General features: G+C 40.4%; 1 protein-coding gene across 7 annotated transcripts in view; it reads left to right on the top strand.

The window, feature by feature from the left end:
* The window catches only part of CACNA2D1 (calcium voltage-gated channel auxiliary subunit alpha2delta 1), a 427,358-nt gene extending 421,854 nt beyond the window's left edge, over nucleotides 1–5,504 (top strand). For all 7 annotated transcript variants that reach the window (XM_074903424.1, XM_074903423.1, XM_074903422.1 and 4 more), the window contains one exon: nucleotides 905–5,504. In XM_074903424.1, the coding sequence (XP_074759525.1) occupies nucleotides 905–941 (37 nt within the window). In that variant the 3' untranslated portion in view covers nucleotides 942–5,504. The remainder of the gene's footprint in view (nucleotides 1–904) is intronic.
* The last annotated feature ends 12,680 nt before the right edge of the window (nucleotides 5,505–18,184 follow it).

The raw sequence follows: 18,184 nt of genomic DNA, 5'->3' as shown, positions 1-18,184 counted from the left end.
GGGATGGCTGAAATATTGTTCTGGTGTTTTAGGCAGCTAAACATAGATTGTATCAGTCCTGAGAAACAAGAAGGTGTAAAGATGTTACAGACTCCAGAATAGGTATCAAATATATTTCAGTCAGACTAATGAAAAAGTCCATAACGTGAAAGGTATTATGCATTATAGGCAAAGTGGGACCAAATAACAGCAATAAATGGTAAAGCGGGATGAGGAAGAGAGGTGTGATTGCTGTGTGGCTGGCATAATGAATAGTTAGGTACACTGATGCATGACAGAGCGGTGCAGCTCAGAGTGAGCCCTCAGACTGGAGGAATCTTCTCTACAGACTGCATCAAACGTGTACAAGAAGCCGATAGAAAATGTGGTTCTCATATTTGAATACAGCATCAGACACAGCAAAAGGATTTTAATTTTCTTTGATCATATCTTCACCTGCAGAGCATATTCATTTTAATGTACGATCACGTTGATGAGATGGACATGAACATATTCTGGTATTTGTTTTCTAATCTTCAAAAGTGATCTGTTCTTCCATTTTTCCTCACAATAAACTGATTGACGTAATTTTAAGGAATATAGATGTGGTTTACTGGGGCCCTCAGGTATATCCCATAGCATTTCTTGTTTGATTGTGTAAGTATCTCATATAGTTCCCAAGTGACTGCAGTAAACCTTGCAAGCATTTAATCCTCCCATGCTTATAGTTAATATAGTCTTCATATCAAAAATCAGACAAACTTCCAGGAATTATTTTGCTGTTATTTTAAGCAAAAAACCATATGTAAGACCAAAAAAGGATGTCTCAAGGATAGTTCAAAATGTTGAAGACTAAAATGTAGATTACTTCTCAGGGAATTTAACTGTAATTAATGCTAAATGGTTTCTTCTTTCTTGTCAACAGGAAGATTCGGCTGACTGCGGTGGTGTCTCTGGTTTGAGTCCATCACTGTGGTCTATGGTAGGAATTCAGTTGGTCCTGCTCTGGCTGTTATCTGGCAGCAGACACTGCCAGTTATGACCTTGCTAAACCAAAACCTGCATAACTTATTCAAGACCCGGCCAAAACGATAGCCTCAGTTTCATTTAAAAAGGGTCAGCTATTCAGACAGCAGTGGAACAGCAGTGCTCGTGTCTGGTTATCACTCCTTGTGAGACTCATAAAGGCACCCACAGTGGCTGCATGTTGGAGTGTCAGATCCTTAAACGTGTGAATGCTGCATCATCTATGCCATCTGAACAGAATTCTGTACGTGCTCCATTGGGGAATCTAAGATTATTTTTTTTCATTTGTTTGTTGTTGTAATCTTGATGACTTCATGTAAAAGGGCTCCCCTGACAATAGCTTATGTATGTGATTTTCATTTCTTTTAAGCTTTGGATATCTTGAAGATTTATATTCTCTTACATGAACAGTTATTTAAAAAACAAAAAACAAAAAAACAAACAACAAAAACAACAAGAAAAAAGGAAGCATACTCCCCAATAGACATTACTAGCACCATGATGGCTGCTTTGAACATCAGTTTTGTCCAAACTACTGTAGAATGAAAATATTGGCTAGTCTTCATCGGAAGTTCAGCATGATTGAAATGCTTTATGATGAGTGGCTTATTCTTCCAAAATGAATCATGTAGCCAGCTAAGTTTTGGTAGGTTGATAAATTGTTATCTGGAAGGAAGCAAGCAAGCAAGAAAACTTCGATTTTTAAAAAATATAAAGGTGCTTGAGAGTTTGACTAAAAAGTGATTCTCATCTTAAACTTGGCGTCATCTTCTGTCAGAAAAATGTTAATTTCTATGTAATATTCACCTCCTTTTCACAATGCAGTTATATATAAAGCTAGTAGAATCCTTCAAAGGCTCAAACAAAAACGCTTGTGAATAAAAAATGTCTTTGTGATATTTGAACGTTGGTTTCCAAGGGTATTTTGCATGATGATGATGCTATGTTATCGTTTTTCAGTTTGTTTTCTTTGATGGTATAGTATAGTCCATTGAAAAGGTAACTGAGTGATTCTTTTATTGTGTGAGAAACTGAACATTGCAATGTGTTGCAATCAAATCATATTAAATTATATTATGAAACAGAGCTCTGAATATACTGTGCAATGAAAAAGCTGAGAAAAATAGGGTAAATTTAGCTATTGTAGCAAAAGAATTGAGTTGGATTTTTTACAGAATAGTGATCTCACATGAAAACCTGTGTACAGATATTTTAAGTATATAAAAATCAGATTTAACACATTTATTTTTGGAAGTATATGTTCTCTAAGGTTCATAGCAGGTTCCCCCTTTGTTTCTTTCATACAAAACCACCCATAATATTAAAACTTCTGCTGTTGCTATTTATTATTGAAGATAGCATATTTAACAGCAAAATGTCCTCATTGCTGAGATTGGAAAAAATATAAACAAATGGGGAGCCTTGAATCTATATGTATGCACATTGATACTTGATTGTGAATAATAATTTTAGAAGTTGTTTTTATACAACCTCATTGGTGATACAGATTGGTGCAGTAAATCACAATATTACAGTGTAGCATAGTGTTGATGCAAAATATTATTTGTGCTTTTTTTCTAGTTTTCAGAACTAAACAGTATTGCAAGACAGCTAAACCAATGAATGTGCAACTCTGCTGGTATTGTACAATTCTGCTAACAAACTGCATTATGCAAATATTAACATGGCACAATACACTAGCTCTTTAAAAAAATAAGAAAATGCAAAGCATTGGTATGTATATGCTGATGATTGATATAATTTTGATCATGTCAAAAAGCTTAAAGAAATAATTGGGCATGCAGTAATATCCTATGAAAACTGAAGAAGCTACTCAAAGCCATGGCATGGCTTAAAAGATCAGGTGTCTACTGTGGTTGTTGTACCCATGGCTGGTTTGTTGTTTTGCTCATGTACCTTGGCTCCAGCTATGTTTTTTGGGGAATACAGTGGCTGAAAAAAATAAAATCTGACCTTTTATTCAGTGGTCAGATTTAGCTTTTTTAAAAAGTATCTCTAGTAAAGTCATGGGGTTCAAAGTACAATTAACTGTGTTGGATGACTTCACGTCCTCCTCAGGGCAGGTAGCTAATTTTGATAATATGGCTGAAGATAATCTTGGAGCTCTTCCTTCCAGTCATATTACTGCACTTCATCCTATCACCAGTTGTCACCTGGCAAAAAAATTGGTGTGAGTCTTTCTAATTGAGACCGCATCCTGTATTTTTCCTTAACATGATCAATTGAAATTTTATGGGAGGAACAAGTTTCGAAAGATTAGGCCAATACTTGCCACCCGCATAGCTTTTACTCTAAGCTTACTTAAAATACATATGAGTTTGCATTTTGCTCTTGTAATTTCTTGAAAGATTGTCAGAATATTCTCTATAGTTTTCACTTAGTTTCCCAAAGAAACCCTTCATGGAAAAGTTACATTATTTAACATTTTGGAACAATTTGCTTATGCTGGTAAGCCATATTTTGAGTTACCTAATAAACATTTGATTGGAGTCTGTAGGCAGTAAGAAAGATGGCACAAAGCCATGCTGCCACAGAAAACAACCATGGCTTTTGTTCTCATCCCACTTCCCTTAGAGTGGTAAAACACAAAAGGAGGGAGAAGCCCATGCCATACAGACACATTAGCCTTCTTGAGTTCTTCCCTTTGAAGAGGGAAATGTCTTTTGTTCCTGTCCTCTGCCCCTCTATATGACCTGAAGAAACATGTTTCTGTATACACACTTGGCCTTCCAAACTTTATACCCCTTTAGAAAACTCAGGAGGATCTGGCCCTCCCAGAAAGGCTTAGTACTGTCCCCATAGAACTCAATGCTTTAAAAAGGAAAAAAATGAAATTTTGGCTTCTTTCTGCAGAAAACAATATATATTTTGATTTTTTAAAATGCACTACCTAGATATCTGCAAATTGCAAAACAGAAAATGGAATGTGAACTTTAGCTATCTCAAAATGTGAATACCAAGCTGTTAAATAACTTGCATGAATAAATACATATTCTCATGCAGAAGAGTATCCTTACTGTCACATCATGCATAATAGTCATCTTCTTTTGTCTGTGAGAGAATAAACTTGATCCTAGGCTTTAAATTGAGATATTTTCAAATTACAATATAATGTAAAAACTTTTATTCGTTGATATTTGCTCAGATCCTTTAAATAGCGCTAAGGGAATGGTTGGGACTGTTTCAGTTTGCACAGAAGTCATGCAGCCTATTGTATGTCTAGCAAATAACCACCATTAAAGTTGTTACAGCATGGTATTGTGCATAACATGAACCGAGGATTTAACATGAAAGGTTTCTTTCTAGTTTTTCATTTAAACAACCAGCATTACTGCCAAAACACTGACCGTGGTCCATATTTGTAACAGGTTTTTAACATGACATAGCAGGTTTGATTGACAAGATTTTTAGGTCCCGTACCTTTAAGACTTTAGTATGATCTTTTTCATGTTTCTAATGCTTGAGGCTTTACTGCTTAACTTGACAAAAAAACAGTGTTGCTGCCATTTGTAAGTTTTCCTATAATATTCCTTTTACTAACTTAAAAACTGGCCTTACTGGGTTCAAATAGGCAGTATCCCTTTTAAGTGACCTTTGCAACCCAAGTGTTACTTGCTGTGGTTGAGAGTTTTTCCGTATCACTGAAACACTATTAAGACCTTTTGTTCCCATTAACACAAACTCAGAAAACATCCTTAGTATGTCTTAATTTCAAAACACAACCTCAGTCCCACAGGTCCTAAAAAGTCAGTTGCGAGCACACTGGTTATTAAGAAGTATATTATTGCCCACAAGGCACTGCAATGCACTTGGGTGTTTTTGGAATGTCGACTGAAGGTGAAATCTTAATAACTCTTTCTTTAGGATAAGTTTTACCCTAGATTCATCGGACATCCAAGCCTTTAACAAAGGCCAGATTTATTATTTTTTTTTTCATACCACAATGTTAATATTGTTAATACTCATTGTACACTACTGTAAAAAGATTAAAACAAAGTGTCTGAAAACAATTCAAGAGTTTTGAAAAGTTAGCCTCACCCTCTTCCCAGCTACTTGCATCTGTCCTGTTTATGGTTTAAAAGAAAAACATCATCTTGAAGAAATAATTTCACTGAGGCTAAAGGGATACTGTCTTGTTCAGATGCCATGAAATTGCGATTGTGATCTGACAAAGCTGTCTTCTTTTCTTGTGTTGTACGGAATGTCTGGATCATGCTTTCTGGGATATTTTTATTGAAATGCTCAGTGTGCGTTTCTGCAAAAGAAGACTTGATTGCTCTTACAGGGCAAGCAGGTCTTTCTCCCTTTTCTTGTGTTCTCTTGACACTTTTGTGGAACTTGACAAGCCTGGAAAAATAATTTTTTGTAAAAATTTGTACAATAATGTTATAAAAAGTTTATAATCCTAGAACTGTTGTGTTAATTCTTGTGCAAAAACAGTATATTCAGAATAAAAGTTTATCATTTAAAATCAACAACTACTCTGATAGTTCACTCTGTATAATAAAAACATGTAAATAAGAGCCTACATAATTTGCTATACAATACTTTGAGTTTGCTATGTAACTGCACCCAAGTGCCTGAAAGAGAGAGATTTTCTAAGGTGGAGACAGTGATTTAAAACAGTTCTTGTTGGGGTTCAAAGGAGAATGTGCAGCAAACCCTCATTTCTGCTTCATTTGTGGCTGTGAAAAACTGAAAAAAAAATTTGTAACCAACAAAAATTGAGTCTGTAAAGCACTCAGTGAAGTAATAGTCTGCAAAGCCTGTGAAGTAGCTCTGTTGTTCTGAAACAATTGCTTTTGGAAATATTGCCATTTACCGACTTGTAAACGTTGATGAAGTCCAAGGATTCATTCACATGGAGAAGCAGAATAAAATCAGATGGCTCAGATGGGTGCTGCCCAAGTTGTTGCCTCACCTCTGACAAAGATTGCTTCATGATTTATGAATCGGATTCTGTACTACTGCCCTTCTCAGCTAATCATTAAATTCAAAGGGAATCTATGTACCTTACTAAATAGGCTTGTTCAGGAGTTGCTTCACTGGGCTTTCAGACTCACTGCGGCGGCACCGGCAATCTCTGTCAGAAGGGCCGGGCAGATGGCTGCAAGTGGCAACTGCTTTAGAAGCCTCATTCTAATCCTTGACTGCCTATGTGGCAAAGCCCGGAGAAAATGGTAGTCGTAAATTAGTGCTGAATTTACTGAATCCCTGAGGAGTCAAATAAGAGAGTAAGAAATAAAATGCAGATTCTAATGCTGCAAAGTCACAGATTGCCCATGTGGAAATGCTACAAGGCAGCATATGACACTGTGCATCAACATCCAGAGATTACTGGCCTCAACTAGATTAAACATTACTGCCTAACTGCATGATTGCCCCCACATGCTGAATTCATTGTATCATGTTTGCTGTGTCCTGACTCCATTGAGATGTAGAAATAAATAGAACCCAAAAATCCCTTCCTGGTACATGTTTAATTTAAATTCTGTATTACAATAATCATTAAGTACCAGGAGCTGACACTCAGAAAACACAAGGTTTCTTCCCCAACTTGTGGAAGTCCGACAGTTTGATTTGGGAATGGCTGCACTGCAGTGAGGTATTCTGTACTAGTCCCTGGTGCAAATCAAGGCAGAATACAATTGGCCTGTCGTGTTGTGTTGTTTTGAGACATGACTTCACATTGTCCAATGCAGCCCTATTGCTGCTAACCATCTACAGAAATCAAGAAGTTATATAACACTGATTTTATAAAATCACATCTACTAGCCCAGTGTTCCTTGTAATGCTTGAATGAACAAAATGTGCACCCTAAATGGTACAATATTGTCTCTGCCTGTTGCAAAAGACATTGAAAGCAGTATCTCCCTTTCCAGTAGCTATTAGGAGCTTTTCTTCCCAAAATGTATATGGGGGAGGAGAGAAGGAAAATGAGACTTTTTCAGGAGAATGTTTTTATCTAAATTCTGACTATTTCTCCTAAGTGTTTTATGTTTATTTCTTTCTTCTCCTGATTGAGAATATCATATTCTCAGAAGCTGACTGTTCCTTTTGAAACCTTGTCCAGAAACCCAAAAGCCTTTTAGTAAAGTGTCGCCTTTTAATAGAAAAAACACACCTCACACCTGTTTCTTTTGGGGTTTGAACTTCTTTTTCTTTGGATGTTACAAGCATTTTCTTGACTAGATCTCCAGTGTGCATCCCATGTTTTGTAGAACAGATATTTGAACTTATTAGTAAGTGTTTGCCTTGGGGAAATTTTAAAAATGTTTGTGATTTGTCTCACCTTACTGTAGTTGTCTACAATTAGTCATGAGTTCACTCTGCAGTGACAAGAGTTCAGGAGTTTGCTATACTAGCTGCTGGTTATGCCCAGGCTTTGACCATCTGCCTTAATGATTGGAACGTGGATTGTCAAAAAAGAATTTTCTACTGCTGTTCTAGTGGTATGCCTTTTCAAAGGAATTACCACTTAAGGAAAGAGCCATTTTGTCCATTAATTTCATGTTTGTTTGTTTGTTTGTTTGTTTGTTTTATGGGGTCTTAATGCTGCTAGTTTCTGACAGCTGTTTTGAGAAAGGAAATATGAAATGTGGGACCTCAGTAGTATTCACTCTTCCTTTTCAAGAAAATATTTTAATTATTTTTTCAGTCACTGAATTAGTTGTTTCATAAACTATAACATGTAGAATTGGGTATGGAAGCTATCTCAGAATTTCCATTTTAATTTTTGTTGCTTTAACCCAGACTCTTCTTGTAACCCAGACTCATGATCTCAGCCTCCATTCTGTGGCTTGATTATCAAAAATAAATCTTTGGAGCATTACAAAAACAAACACACACATACACTATGGAAAAGGCAGTTAACATGCTTGGAACACTGACTAAAAGCACTATGTTCTCATATCTCTGGTTAGCATGTATTGTTGTAAGCTATTTTGAGAGTCCAAGCAATTAGTACTCACTGTAGTAAGGGTTAGTCAGTTTGCCATATAAGCTCTTACATCTTCAATAATCAGTTTTCTGTAAGAGAAAATTACAGGCAACTGAGGTTCAGCTCTGCCTGGAAAGATACCGTAATACCTAATTTCAAATGGCCTGGCAATTAGGAACATTCTCCTGTCCTGCTTACCTGTAGCTTCACAAAGGATTAAAATACTTCCATATAATGGCAGGGTTTGCTTTTGACATCTTTTGGGGATTCCAGTGTGGGAAATAACATGCATGAAAACTTTGAGAACCTAGGGCTAAATCATAGGCAGTAGGATTCACCAGGTGAGCACTAGGTTATTCCCCAGGTGTCTGTGTTCCTAGGCTGCTCAGTGGAGATCCAAGCAATAGAGTCAGTGGAGGAGAGAGAACTATTTAGATGACCAGCCACCGGGGCTTTGTTTGCAGTTGCAATTGCACAAATAACACATTGAAATTGAGTCATGAGGATGACAGACAAAGCAGTGGAGATACATTAATTCAAAACTTGATTCTTCTGCTGGATCAAGCTATTTCTTAGGATCAAGGTCTGAGCTCAGTAAATTCCACCTAAGGGAAGACAGATGTGAAATTTAGGCTCTCAGCTACTAGGGAATGATACAGACTTATGTCTGCTTTAACAGCGATTGCTGTGTAGACATAGCAGAATAGATGCCAAACTCCTGGTCCTGAGAGAGGTTTTATTTTGGTGGTTGTGGTTGGAGCACACCCTGGGCCAGCACTGAATTCCTTCCAAAGTGGAGGGGAGGTCGTGGTGATGGTGAAGGGGATGTTACTCATCTTTGCATCGTGTGCTTCCACTTAAATTACATGTCTCAAAAGTGTAAAATCTGTTTCTAATCTGTCTTTAATCTGAGGATATCTATGGGAGAGAGAATCTGAGTACTTACAAACAGGCAGCAATGAAAGCTAACCTACAAGCTAGATGGCTCCCTTGAATGCTCTTGTCATCAGGCTGTTGAAGAAAGGTCTACAATAAGCAGAAAAGCAAGTAGCTTTAAAATTTATTTTACATTTTTTGTTTTTTAGAAATTGTTATCACTTCATTGTAGCATGAGAAGAAATGGAGAGGTAGGTAGAACTTGAAAATCTAGAGAGTTCTTGAAAGGCTGGTGAGTGAGCCCACCAGGGAAGGGGCCCTCCTGGACCTGCTGCTTGTGAACAGGGAGGAGCTTGTGGGGGAGGTAAAGGTTGGAGGCCATCTAGGGTGCAGGGACCATGAGATGATTGAGTTTTCGATCCCTGGAGAAACAAAGAGAGGGGTTAGTAAAACTGCCACCTTAGACTTCCAGAGGGCTAACTGACCTGTACAAAAGATTGACTAACAAAATCCCTTGGGAGGCTGCCTTGAAGGATATGGGAGTCCAGGAAGGCTGGGCATACTTCCAGAGCAAAGTCTTAAAGGCACAGGAGCAGGCTGATCCCGTGTGCCGAAAAACACGCAGTGGGGGTAAGGAGGCTGGCCTGGGTAAACAGGGACCTTTGGCTGGATCTCAAGAACAAAAGGAGAATCTATTGCCTTTGGAAGAGGGGGATGTCTCTCATGAAGACTGTAAAGGTGTAGTGAAGTTACGCAGGGAGAACATTAGGAGAGCCAAAGCACAGCTAGAGCTCAGCTTGGCTACAGCTGTTAAGGATAATAAAAAATGTTTCTATAAATTCATTAACAACAAACGGAGGATTAGGGAAAATCTCCCTCCTGTACTGGATGCAGAGGGAAACACGGTAACTAAGGATGAGGAAAAGGCTGAGGTGCTCAGCACTTACTTTGCCTCAGTCTTTAGCAGGGGAACTGGCTGTTCCCTGGACACCAGCCTCATGAGCTGGGAGATGGGGAGGGGAAGCAGATTGAGGTCAGCACAGGTGAAGAGGAGCTGGTCAGAGACCTGCTACACCACTTGGATGCACACAACTCTGTGGGACCAGATGGGTTACACCCAAGGATGCTGAAAGAGTTGGAAGATGTGCTGGCCAAGACACTTTCCATGATGTACCTGAAATCATGGCTAACTGGGGAGCGCCCATTGGACTGGAGGGTGGCAAATGTGACACCCATCTACAAGAGAGGCAGAAAGGACGATCCAGAAAAGCTTAGACCTGTCAGTTTGACCTCGGTGCCCGGGAAGGTTATGGAGCAGGTCACCTTTAGTGTGATTAAAAGTCATATAATGGACAACCAGGGGATCAGGCCCAGTCAGCATGGGTTTATGAAAGGCAGGTCCTGGTTGACAAAACTGATCTCCCTCTACGACAGGGCAACTGGCTTATTGGATGAGGGAAAGGCTGTGGATGTTGTTTACTTCAACATCGGTAAGGCCTTTGACACCGTTTCCCACAGCATTCTCCTGGTGAAAGTGGCTGCCCGAGGCTTGGATGGGCACACGCTTTGCTGGGTAAAAAACTGTCTGGATGTTTGGGCCCAAAGAGTTGTGGTGAACGGAGTTAAATCCAGTTGGTGGCCGGTCACGAGTGGTGTCCCCCAGAGCTCGGTGTTGGGGCCACTCCTGTTTAACATCTTTATTGATGATCTAGACGAGGGGATCGAGGGCACCCTCAGTCAGTTTGCAGCTGACACCCAGCTGGGTGGGAGTGTTGATCTGCTCGAGGGTAGGGAGGCTCTGCAGAGAGACCTGGACAGGCTGGAGCCATGGGCTGAGGCCAACTGGGGGAGTTTCAATAAAGGCAAATGCCGGGGGCTGCCCTTGGGCCACAACAACCCCCAGCAGCGCTACAGGCTTGGGGAGGAGTGGCTGGAGAGCTGCCAGTCAGAGAGGGACCTGGGGGGTGATTGACAGCCGACTGGACAGGAGCCAGCAGTGTGCCCAGGGGGCCAAGAAGGCCAATGGCATCCTGGCTTGTGTCAGCAATAGCGTGGCCAGCAGGGACAGGGAAGGGATCTGACCCCTGTGCTCAGCACTGGTGAGGCCGCCCCTCGATTCCTGTTCAGTTTTGGGCCCCTCACTACAAAAAGGACATTGAATGACTCGAGCGTGTCCAGAGAAGGGCAACAGAGCTGGTGCAGGGTCTGGAGTACAGGTCGTACGAGGAGCGGCTGAGGGAACTGGGGGGGTTTTGTCTGGAGAAGAGGAGACTGAGGGGAGACCTCATCGCCCTCTACAGCTCCCTGAAAGGAGGGTGCAGAGAGCTGGGGATGAGTCTCTTTAACCAAGTAACAAGCAATAGGACAAGAGGGAATGGCCTCAAGTTGCACCAGGGAAGGTTTAGGCTGGATATTAGGAAGCATTTCTTTCCAGAAGGGGTTGTTGGGTGTTGAGATGGGCTGCCCAGGGAGGTGGTGGAGTCCCCATCCCTGGAGGTATTTAAGAGTCGGGTTGACTTAGTGCTGAGTGATCTGGTGTAGTTGGGAACTGTCAGTGTTAGGTTGATGATTGTACTGGATGATCTTCAAGGTATTTTCGAACCTAGACGATTCTGTGATTCTGTTAGGCATTTCTACCTATGTATATGTATATGAGAGGATTCTCAACATCAGAGTTCTGAGTGTTTGGGGTCCCAAATTTTGCCTGTCACATTTTAGATCTTAGGTGCTATGATTTGGGATTCTAAAATTAGACAATGTTTCTGGGACATTTTGGAGTATGATATTTATGCCGTTAATCACTTGAGGGTTTTTTGCCTGATTTTTGATATTTATGTCCATCTCCAATCTAGCAAATCAGACAGTCTCAAGGTTTAAAATACATCCTTAATTTTCAGTGAATTGAAGTTCTCCCCATCCACAAAGAAAGCGGCTGTGCTTACACCTAAGTACTTAGTACTTGGAAGTAGGATTGAGAGCCAGCTTTGGTTCTAGCAAACTATTTTATTGCTTGAAAACTATGTGCTCATAGATTCCACCAAAAATTACATATCCACTTTTGACTGTATCCAACTTTGCATAATCCTGTAGCTCAGGCAGTAGCATGGAAGAACAGTGGTAGAACATCTTATTTTGAGGATCAGCTGGACACGGCTTTAACTGTCAGCTCATTATACAGTTGAGAAAGTTTTCTTTTCTTGGACCTGCCTTGCTGTGCACACAGAAAGTGAGAGTAACATGGCCAAGAGGAAAGCAGATAGGGAAGTAATTTGTAGTTACAACAGCCTGTCGCTCTCCCTGAGGTGTATCCACCAGGCTACTCCGATTGCCAGGGGATTCTCTAGGCGTGATGGGAAGAGCTGTACACATAAATGGAGCAAGCTGGTGTATCTGTCTCTCTGACTCCCTCTATTTACAGCAGGGAATTCAATGAGCTACGTCATATCTAGGTTTTCAGATGTCTAAAATTTCACTGAGAAAAACCATAATAAATCAGTTAGAATATCTTTCAATTCCTTCCACACCTCTTGGGTAATGTAGGTGTTAAAGTAAGATTGTGAGGCATTAGGATTTTTTGGGGAAGTATGCATGTGGACATAAATATTTTTATGCCTTTTAGATACTACCCATGGGCTTCTAACAACATGCCAGTATGCTTTGCTTTCACAAGGTCAAACAGCCTTGCTGTGCTTTTCTGTGGCAGATGACATGAATAAAACCATGCTTTAAAGCAGCCTGAATGTAAGGCCTCGTTTGCAGAGCATGAAAGAGAGCCTACAGTGTGATACTTGATTTTTTAGGATCTGTAGTTGAGTGAAATGTCTTAAATAGAAACTGGCCTTGTTCTGAATGTAAACCTATCCTGGGACCTGCATAGATAGGCACCTTTATTGTTTCCAGAAGCTGCCTCATGTAAATGGATATTCTGTTACCAGAGGGATTTTTTCTTCTTCATTTTTTTTTAATAGATTAAATAACCATTTAAAAATTACAGAATAGTGCAGAATGCTGTATTTTATACCTCAGCTGTATTCACCCTGCTGTAACAAAGACCCTGGGCTAACTTTACCATAGCTGAGGCTTTTGCCCATAATTTATAATTCAGCTGATTTACACAGTCCCGTGGATCCCAGAATCAAGTTCCAAAACAGTGCAGATGATGACAATGGTAACAGTGGAATACTTTTGTCGTTTTGTTTTTTTTTTTTTTTTTCCCACTAAACCCAATCAACCAACTGACCAAAATTCCTAGTTTATAAATCCTTTAAAAAGTAACAAAAAATATGCATGATTGAATTGATTGCCGTTAGAGAACACAATATTTTTTCATTGCTTTGTGTTAGTATCTTTCTGCACTGTGGGTTTTTTTTCCAAAGTTTATAACGTGTAATGAACCTGTATCAAAAATAAAGCCAAGCGAGTTAATTTTTAACAGCAACATGGAATGAGTGCCTTATTGGATATAACCTTTCTCCAACAGATACAGAATCTCTTATTAAAAATATAGGGAATTTAATGGCTATAGCTTCATAGGTTATCAGACAAACTCAGCTTTAATTATTTGTAAAATTAAATTCACATTTGCTGCACCAAATAGCTGATTTTAATTCTGAGCAAATCAGAAATGCAAAGTGGTTCAATCAGTAGTATACCAGTGAGGTTATATTTTAATTTTAGGTATTCGATTCCTTGCTACAGTGTTGCTCAGAATAGATGAACTATATTAGATGTCTATTTGTACTGCTTTCTACTGACACTATTATACATCATAATGTACATAAAGACCAGTCTGGACTTTCAAGACTGCCAAACGTTTGCCTCTCAGAGAAGAAACTGGAAGAGGACATTGAAGGATTTGGCACTTCTGAAAAGCAGACATCTTTTATTAAGGAAAGTAACCACTTTTGGGGGAATATTAACCACACAAGAAAAGGTAGTTGCTCTTTAGGCTAATGACAACAAGAAGCTTGAAGCCAGTGAGCCATGTAAGAATATAAAGCCATGAGATGCCATGCTCTGTATGGATGATGCACAGAGTGCAGTGCACAAGCAGAGACCCTGTGGAGTTCATGCTGATATCCAGGGAGGTTAGTATCCATACTGTTCACATCTCACCATTTAGGACAGTGAAGATTGTTCTTTGCCACCTGCTTATCTGATTAATTTCTCCTCCCTCCTAGTCCATGCAGGCAGCTAGTAGACTTCAAGCCCCGTGCTCAGCAGTGCAGCTATGGTGGTGCTGCTCACCATGACTGCAGGTATCTTTCAAGTATTTCTACACATAAACACATAAACCAGAACTATGGCATTACTCACCACTGGTCGGAGGAAAAACTGACAGATGAAATTCATAATTAAAGCCACAAATAATAAAATTTGAAAAGCATGTCTAGAGTCTCTGGATATAGTTTTGCATGGAGTAATACAATCTTTGGCAGTGCCAGGCAACTGCCTTTTGGAAACATTGGGTGGCCTGAAATTAATTTGTTTAGCTTTTGCTTATGTAAAAATGTTGAACTTTATGACAACATCTGTTACTTACCCAGAGGTTATAGATGTCCAGCTTGCATTTATATGAAATAGAAACAGATGCAGCTGGTGGGAAACAGATTATAAAATAATCTGAATATTTTTAAGTGATTTCACTGATTATTTTATCGTATGTTTTCCTACAATTCATGTTTAAATTTTTAAAGGTGATTTATGTTTCATCTTGGGTTCTGCTATTGTTGACCTAACCTTAAAAAAACATGATAGAACTTGAGAAGAAAGAACATTTGCTAAATGTAATATTTTTTATATATTTCACAGAATCGCAGAATTGTCTAGGTTGGAAAAGACCTTGCAGATCATCCAGTACAACCATTAACCTAACACTGACAGTTCCCAACTACACCAGATCCCTCAGCGCTATGTCAACCCGACTCTTAAACCCCTCCAGGGATGGGGACTCCACCACCTCCCTAGGCAGCCCATTCCAACACGTAGCAACCCCTTCTGGAAAGAAATGCTTCCTGATATCCAGGATGAACCTTCCTTGGTGCAACTTGAGGCCATTCCCTTTTGTCCTATTGCTTGTTACTTGGTTGAAGAGGCTCATCCCCAGCTCTCTGCACCCTCCTGTCAGGGAGCTGTAGAGGGCGATGAGGTCTCCCCTCAGCCTCCTCTTCTCCAGACTAAACCCCCCCAGTTCCCTCAGCCGCTCCTCGTACGACCTGTGCTCCAGACCCTGCACCAGCTCCGTTGCCCTTCTCTGGACACGCTCGAGTCATTCAATGTCCTTTTTGTAGTGAGGGACCCAGAACTGAACACAGGAATCGAGGGGCGGCCTCGCCAGTGCTGAGCACAGGGGTCAGATCCCTTCCCTGTCCCTGCTGGCCACGCTATTGCTGACACAAGCCAGGATGCCATTGGCCTTCTTGGCCACCTGGGCACACTGCTGGCTCCTGTTCAGCCGGCTGTCAATCAACCCCCCCAGGTCCCTCTCTGACTGGCAGCTCTCCAGCCACTCCTCCCCAAGCCTGTAGCGCTGCTGGGGGTTGTTGTGGCCCAAGGGCAGCCCCCGGCATTTGGCCCTATTGAAACTCCCCCAGTTGGGCTCAGCCCATGGCTCCAGCCTGTCCAGGTCTCTCTGCAGAGCCTCCCTACCCTCGAGCAGATCAACACTCCCACCCAACTGGGTGCCATCTGCAAACTGACTGAGGGTGCACTTGATCCCCTCGTCTAGATCATCAATAAAGATGTTAAACAGGAGTGGCCCCAACACCGAGCCCTGGGGGACACCACTCGTGACCGGCCGCCAGCCGGATTTAACTCCGTTCACCACAACTCTCTGGGCCCGGCCATCCAGACAGTTTTTTACCCAGCAAAGCGTGTGCCCATCCAAGCCTTGGGCAGCCAGTTTTGCCAGGCAAATGTTGTGGGAAACAATGTCAAAGGCCTTCCTAAAGTCAAGCTAAAGAAGATCCACAGCCTTTCACTCATCCAATAAGCAGGTCACCCTGTTGTAGAAGGAGATCAGGTTTGTCAGGCAGGACCTGCCTTTCATAAACCCATGCTGACTGGGCCTGAGCATCTGGTTGTGCCACACGTGTTGTGTGATGGCACTCAGGATGAGCTGCTCCATCAGCTTCCCGGGCACTGAAGTCAAGCTGACAGGCCTGTAATTTCCTGGATCACCCTTCCAACCCTTCTTATAGATGGGTGTCACATTGGCCAATTTCCAATCCGTCAGGACCTCCCCGGTCAGCCAGGACTGCTGGGAAATGATGGAAAGTGGTTTGGTGAGCACCTCATCCAGCTTCTTCAGCACCCTCCAATGTATCCCATTTGGTCCCAATTTGCTATTTCAGCTAGGAAAATAAGAATTAACGTCTGTACAGTTATAAATTGTGGATATTAGAAAAAAATTTTGTTCTTTTTTTTCTCCCAAGTAGAACAAAACAGAATTCTTGTCTTTTTATTAGACTGCTCTGGATGATAGCACTGTGCCAAGTGGATTAACTGATTGTCCTTTTGACTCAGCAACTGTGATTGATAGAGGTAGAACATATGTAGCATGCTCTCTCTCTACCTTTTTATTACTTAAAGTTGTAACAATTAAAAGACACAAGCTTCATCTTCATTTCTGGTTGTAGAAATTCAAGAAACTTTTGTTCTGAAAGTAGAAAAGGTATTTATGGAAAAGGTTTCTAGTAGTGCCATCTGGTTGCTCCACCAAACAATTGTTGCAGTCATTGTCTGAAAACCATAGAACTGAAACACTTGTTTTAAATTTGGCACTTTTTTCACTATATTGCTGGGGGAAACACTGAGCATGCATAAAGCTAAGTATATATTTAAATATTCTCACTGAATAAAAATATTTAACAGCTAATACATTGGTGTCTACAGTGGGATTTCTGTTACGTACTTTTTTCAAAGCTACTTTATGTTTGAGATATAACTGCTAATTTTGTCTTTTATTTTGTTGGGGTTGCATATATTCATGCTTTAAAAAAAGATAAAAATACCATTTTTAAGGATGATATCTTAAAGTCTTAAAATGAGTCATGCCAAAAAAAGGAAAAATAAAAAGCAAAAACTGTTTTCTTTATGAGAATTTTTCAAGTTATTTCAGCAAATGGCAAAATTATCAGTAAAGTCCTATTTGAATCACTATGACATCTCAGGACTTAGGCGATACTTGGTGACACATCAAAGCTTCACAGGGAAATTAAATAACTACTAAAAGTGTGATGCTTTGTTCTTTGTAACAATTCCATACCCATATTGCAAAGATTGTAAAGAAAAGACTCCAGCTATATTCCCACTTCTTTCCGAAGCAAATCATTTATCTCTAATATGTCTGAGGAAATAAATGTATTTCAGTTTGTATGAAGCATGGAGGTCCAGTGTAATCCACAAATGAAGGTCAATAAATAATTATGGTATTAAAGTGCAGTGTAAGGAAAGCTGATGATATACCTAGCAACTCCACTGTGAAGCCAGGCTCTCTCCAAAGAGGTCAGTCATGTCTGTAACTTGCTAGGTAAAGACTATGAGATAATTCTTTCAGTTTGTTTGTTTGATTGTTTGTTTTTAGAAAAAGGACTATTATATAACTGCAGTTCTTTATATTCTGGATACAATAAAGCCTGTGAAGTTAATTCACAGGTAAAGGTCTCTACCACTCCATGTGAGCCCACTGATGACTCCCATGCGTGCAGACTCAGAGCCTGCTTACCCGGCATGCTGTACTGCTGAGAGGGCCCTTGGGTGAGGTGAGCGGAGCTGCTCATCCCAATCCTCAGCCTTTGGATCTCAGCCATGGCCATGGGCACTGAATGAGCAGCATATGGGACACCTGGGCTTTACGACATATTGCATCCACACTGACAACCCATAATTTGTTTCCGGTTCTGCAAGAGTGGTTGAAGTCTTTTCTTAAGGGTATTTCCCTGTTGCATGAGTTGATCTCTAGTTTATTTATATTTTGGGGGAGGGGAAAATACTCAGTATTTCCATTAGGTAACATCATGTTCAGTATTAATTCACTTCCCAAAAAAAGAGTAAGCAACACTCAAGGGGAAAAGAAAAACTTTCATCTCTCAGATCCTCCAGGTTTTTATCTAATTGTCAAACCCCCCCCCCCCCCAAAAGACTAAAGTTTTACTTCTACAAATATGCAAATAAGGTAAATATCCCAGAAACCTAATGGTCCATAAAGCCTAGGACACATTCATGTAGTGTGAAAGAATAACCAGAATGACCTCTTGTCCCTCAACTCTCTTGGCAGGTGGGGGAAAAACTTACAAGGATGAATGGGGAGTATGTTGTTTAAAAGCATCAGTGGATCTTCTT

This window comes from Athene noctua, chromosome 3 (assembly GCF_965140245.1).
Source record: "Athene noctua chromosome 3, bAthNoc1.hap1.1, whole genome shotgun sequence".
Taxonomy (NCBI): Eukaryota; Metazoa; Chordata; class Aves; order Strigiformes; family Strigidae; genus Athene; species Athene noctua.
The sequence above is the reverse complement of the archived record's forward strand: the minus strand, read 5'-3'. Positions and strand labels throughout refer to the sequence as shown.